Source organism: Pipistrellus hanaki (assembly GCF_964339955.1).
Source record: "Pipistrellus hanaki genome assembly, chromosome: 5".
NCBI classification, from domain to species: domain Eukaryota; kingdom Metazoa; phylum Chordata; class Mammalia; order Chiroptera; family Vespertilionidae; genus Pipistrellus; species Pipistrellus hanaki.
The window spans coordinates 87,846,427-87,852,426 of NC_140507.1; the positions used below are offsets into that span (position 1 = coordinate 87,846,427).

Genomic DNA, 6,000 nt, shown 5'->3' on the forward strand with positions numbered 1-6,000 from the left:
CACTCTGTTAAGGTGGGAGGAGGGAGGATTGGGAAGAGTGGTCAGTCTTAGTAGAGTTGTCCCGGGTGAAGTATGTGCAGGAATAGCTGAACTAGAGCTGGCATACCAGGTAAAAGGGACTGACATGACATTTGACCTTTGGCTTGGTAACTATTGTCTTTAGAATAGAAGAAAAGGCGTGAAAGCCCAGCAGGCAGCTTTAGGAGTTTCTGTCTCTTGTGGGGTGTTCGTTCTGGGTTCACTTATTGTCAGCGGGCCACTAGCATTGATCCTGGCCTGCTGCTCTTCTAGAAAAGAGAAGGAAGATGTGTAGAGCCGGGAAGAGCCGGGAACAGGGCCGGCATCAGGTGCCAATGTTAGGTCCTAGGTCTCTAGATTGTAGAAAACACTTAACGCTGTTTTAGGAATGCAGTCTTGATAAATTTGCCTTACGTTGTATATGACCAGTAAAATTGGAATGGTATTTCTCAAACTTTTTAATCTGTTTAACAAACCTAAGCCACTTAGGTATCCTTCATGGTATTTGAAATTTCCAAATACATGTTACCTTTTAAGCAAAAGCAAAGGGATACAATTTTGTCACAGTTTCAAATTACATCTGTATAACTGTCAAGATTCTGATTTGTCTCCTAGTGATCCATCTACTACTCCCCAATCCCTTTGAGGATAATTGATTTGAACCTTAACTTCATACTCATACATTGTTTTTGAGAAACTCTGTGTGTGCATTCTAAAACTTTGCTGAATTGTTATGATTTACCTAATTTTACCTGAATGTCAGTTTTCCTGCCTATTGTGAGTTAGATTAGTGATTGAGAATAGTGTCACATCATACTCAAACATAGCATATGCAGAGCAAGCTGTTGGTGAGTGGTAAATTTGGCATCTTGCTGAGCTGTGTGTTATTGAAGGGCAATTGTGATTTTTGTTCATTTTTCACTTTTAATCCTACCCTACATGAATTGCAGTTCCTCCAGGTTAACAAATTTTACTTACTGATGTGGCCTCAATCATTTCACTGTACTTAAAGTTAAGATGACTTTATGTTACTTCATAAATTGTAGAGAATTCTAATATTTAGAAGGTGATGACTTCTAAATATTTAGTGATGACTCCTTTCTATCATCACTAGTGTTTAAGGTTCTTTTTTTCTTTCTGATCGAAAGAATTATTTGAAATTTTCCTTTGTAATTTAACAATGTTAATTAAATGTATGATTTATCAGGATATATTTTAAATACTAGATCCATTTATTTAGAATTATATATTTTTTAAAAGTATATTTTCACTAGCTGTTAATATCACATAAGTAATGTCAAGTAGAACCAAATTTTTCAATGATGCATACGTACAATATCCATATAATTTATCACCAAACTGACGGATGATCATGCTGTGCATAGCATACACACTTAATTATAATGTAGGCTTTAGTTATTTATGCCCAGAAAATTGTATTTAAAAAGGAAGTAAAGCACAGCATTGAGTGTTATCAAAACAGCAATTAGTAGACTGAAAGACAAGTGTTAGCATACTCAAATATTGCTGTAATATTCTTTAATCTCTTATCTGTGCCATTTTCAAATGTTTTCTGGTCTAAATATTTTAGTTGAGCTTATAGATTGCATGTGCCATGCCCAGGGAGAATAGTTTCTCTATTGTTCAAAAGAAAATGTATGTTCATTGAAGGGGACTGGTATGTTTGTAAATGTATTAAATAAATGCTTTTATTGTTACTAAGGGGATCAAATTTTAATAAGATTGACAGGTATGTTATATGTCTGCAATATGCCTTTTTTTTTTTTTTTAATAATACTGACTTATTAAATCAGTTTTCTAAATTTAACCAGTAAATCTTGAGGTGTAAACTAAGAATAAATATATTTATGTTTTTCCCCAGGTGCATGAATACCTCAGAAGTAAACTTTGTTCTTTGTATGAAAATGACTGCATATTTGACAAATTTGAATGTTGTTGGAATGGTTCTGATAGGTAATTGATTTTTATTTGAATTTATTCAAATGTGGTTTTATTTTTTAAAAAATAATTCACTATATGAATATAGTTTTGTTTATTCATTCATCAGTTGAAGGACATTTGGGTCATTTTTAACTTTTGGCTATTTACGTGAAAGTTTTGTTTAATTATTTTTTTAATACTTTGGGAAATGTTCCAAATGCCTTTTCTTTTCTTTTTTTAAATATGTATTTTTTATTTATTTCAGAGAGGAAGAGAGAGAAACATCAATGATGAGAATCATTAATTGGCTGCCTCCTCCACGCCTCCCACTGGGGATTGATACAGCAACCCTGGCATGTGCCCTGACCACGAGGAACCATGACCTCTGATTGATGGGTCGGCACTCAACCACTGAGCCATGTCGGCTGGGCCAAGTGTAATTTGATAAGAGCAGCAATTTTCAGCCTTTTTCATCTCCTGGCACACAAACTAATTACCAAAATTCTGTGGCACACCAAAAATATATATATATATATATTGCCAATCTGATTTTTAAAAAAATACTTATTCACACCAGCTGGCTGCTATCATTTTTTTATTTGATAGTCTAAGGAAAAAGAGGGCAGTGACCCTGACTATTTAGTCAGGTATTGTATATTTTAAAAACTCTTGTGGCACATAGGTTGAAAATTGCTGTATTAGAGGAAAGAGATGTGCTATTTCATCACTCCTCCTAGCATGGTTGCCAGGTTTACTAAAAATATGGCAAACTTTTTTTCTTTTCTTTATTGATAAGGTATTACATACGTGTCCTCATTCCTCAATTAACACCCCCTCTACCCCCGAAAACCAACTCTTACGCACTGAATATTTGACTGAATATTCCGTCTCCTTTTACAGTGTTGTCATGACTGGATCTTACAATAATTTCTTCAGAATGTTTGATAGGAACACAAAGCGAGACATAACCCTCGAAGCATCACGAGAAAACAATAAACCTCGCACGGTTCTGAAGCCACGCAAGGTCTGTGCAAGTGGCAAGAGAAAGAAGGATGAAATAAGTGTTGACAGTCTAGACTTCAACAAGAAAATACTTCACACAGCCTGGCACCCCAAGGAAAATATCATTGCTGTGGCGACCACAAACAATCTGTACATATTTCAAGACAAAGTGAATTAGGGCTGGCATTCCTAGAGAAGAGCCCACTTCCTGCTTAGTTGAGGTAGTTGAATCTAGCATTTGTACCTAAGAAAGAGAGGTCCATTGTGGCGCCCCCTTCCAGTGTTTGACAATGTGCCATTCGACAACACTTTTTTATAGCTACATGGAGAAAGCTCTGTGGGTTCATCACTGTGGTGTTCTCCATGTCTGCTAGCCATTTAGGTAAGGATAGGGCACTTTTAATTTAAATGACTTCTTGCACCATCTTGCCTAATGGACTAGATTGGACTGTGTCAACATTGATTTACTCCACTTTTTATGCCTTCCATTGTGATGACTTCAAACACAGTGAAAGCCTCAGTCATGCTTATGGGATTTAATTGTGTATCCTCATTACTGTATCATTTGTGGGGTACACCCCGCCACCCTTTTTTAAATTAAATACAGCTCATTCTTACTGTGGCTTGTAGCATTCCTCCTCTTCTGGCCTCCTGGACTCTCCCTTCATGTCTCTTACCTTGCCCCTCCACCCAGTCTTGGTGGTGGTATATTAAAAAAAGAAAGAACGCAAGCACACAAAATGAGTCAGTTTGGGGTCAGTGGTAAAGGGGGGTATATATTGCGAACAAATGTTTTAATGACAGTTGGCTGTAATCACTCCTTGCCGTGTCTGGCACTGAAAATAAGGGAAAAAAAACTACTACTGAATAAAAGTGACAAAGAATGGTGAATCTGGTTTTCTTTTTCTTTTTAATCTACCTCTTTAAGCCAGTATTTTGTGTCATAACTTTTGGGCGAAATGAAATGACTTTTCATTGTTTTGGTATTTTTGTTAATTATTTTTTTAACAAGTGTTCTTTTACAAGGAGTCGGCGAGGTATTTGTTCTGTATGAACATGTTTTGGATATATATTGGTATTACTAAGGATTTCACAGCCTATAAATGCTATTAGAAATTTTTTTTTTTTTTTACTGTGGTTTTAAGGGTATTAGATCTGTTGTATCTACACTTATCTGTTAATGAAATTGTAAATAGGAACCAAATTTGTAGCTTCATTTTAAAAGACTTTTTACAGTACTTAATTTCATTTTTGCCTTATAAATATAAATACTAAGACAAAGACTTAACAAGTAAAAACCTTTTTTGACATTCAATCATAAAACAACACAAAACTATCAAGTGATTATCGTAGATAAAATTGACATTGCACTAAATATTTTTTTTGTGTCTTACTGATATCAAATCTGAATGAAATGTACTTTGTCACAGATGTTTTTTTCTCTATTTTTGGTTTTCCAAAGCTATTAATATTAAAGACAAACTTTAAAGTTACAGTGTTCGAAAAGTGCTTAATGGTCTCCAACAGCTGCCTCAAAAGTTTAGTAATCTGTATATGACTACATTTCCCTAAGTGGTGATACCTATCCAAAGATGAAGAGTACCCCTATTTTATATAGGTAGAATGTACCTTTGTCGATCTTGCAGAAGCTTTAATGGAGAACAAATGGACTTTATTTTTAAAAAGATAAATTGAGTAGGCATTTATATTATTAAAGAATAGTAGTATGCTTTGCTTGAGCAGTAATATAACCTTGAATTTTGGAGGACTCAGTGCTTCTATATATGTCCACTACCTATTGTTCTATTCTCATCAATGAAAAACGATTAAGCAATTTGACCATAACTCCCTCTACACTTATTTAAATATTATGTCTTGTAAGTTAACATTTTTAGCACACAGGAGGAATTTTATGTAATAAAGTTACTGTATCTTTTGGACTTAACAAATTTGAATGTGTATTTAAATACATTGATTATATGTCTGATCATTCTTAAAATAATGGCACTTTTACTAATTTATTTGGGGATCTTGGGTGCATTCGTAATTTGTGTTGCTGGTTTTTCACACTTGGAAGTGGGCTGTTCTGCCACCAGTATCAAACACTGATACTCTGTCTCTGAGCATGCAATTTTCCAGATCTCTTTGGAAGATTGTTTCCCTAAAGTTTGGGTGTAGATCTTGAGATAAAACGTCAAAACAGCTCTTGGAATTTTTTAAATTTAGCAGTAGTTCTAATGATTCTCATTCATGACACTAAAGGTTAGTTTTTTTATATTTAAGGGAAACATTGCTAAAATTAAAATGCCTCTATAAAGGAATGCTATATTATAAATTATTGTAACAATATTCTTAACTATCAATTTTTAATTTCTTTGGTGTAGCAAACTATAAGCCCAGCCACTCCTGGTCATGGTTAATCTTTTTATTAATAAAAATTATATACATAGAATAAACTTAGTCTTGTCAACTTGCTTGTATTCTATTCTCTTGATACCTACAAACATACATATTCTACTTTTGTCGTAACCTTTTTTAAAAATTATAATATGAAAAAAGCTCATTCTGTTAATCTCCTTTAATCTTTTAATTAGTGGCTGGGCATTAGTTACTTTATAAGTCTGTATATCAATACATTTTTATATAATTACTGGATATTAATCTTTTTTTGTGAAGCTGTCAGTCTTGGAATAAAAGAAATACACTTTTCCTTTCAAATTAAGTGAGGATTTTTCTGTTTACAGTTATTTCTAAAGAAAACTAGAAATAAGTAATGTTTTTCATAGGAAATTAAATGTGAAAGAAAATACTGATAAAGGTGTTTTTAGTGAAATATTTTTAGGAAACATTGCTTCAGTGTGCTTTATTCTACCGTATAAATTCAAGAGGAGATAGTAATGTGCACTTTAGAAAGAACAAAATCAAGTTTTCCCTCTCCCCCCAAAGAAAAGATGCATGTAAGGCAATCCAGATTCAACTCCTTTTTCTTTAGTATTTGGGAGCATACTATTGTAGGTATCTGTTCAGAAGGTTGATGAT

At 33.7% G+C, this 6,000-nt stretch overlaps 1 protein-coding gene across 1 annotated transcript in view; it reads left to right on the forward strand.

The window, feature by feature from the left end:
- The window catches only part of PPP2R2A (protein phosphatase 2 regulatory subunit Balpha), an 81,529-nt gene extending 75,846 nt beyond the window's left edge, over nucleotides 1-5,683 (forward strand). The window contains exons 9-10 of the mRNA XM_084884836.1: nucleotides 1,901-1,992; nucleotides 2,860-5,683. Coding sequence (XP_084740962.1) covers nucleotides 1,901-1,992; nucleotides 2,860-3,139 — 372 coding nt within the window. The 3' untranslated portion in view covers nucleotides 3,140-5,683. The remainder of the gene's footprint in view (nucleotides 1-1,900; nucleotides 1,993-2,859) is intronic.
- Nucleotides 5,684-6,000: the final 317 nt, after the last annotated feature.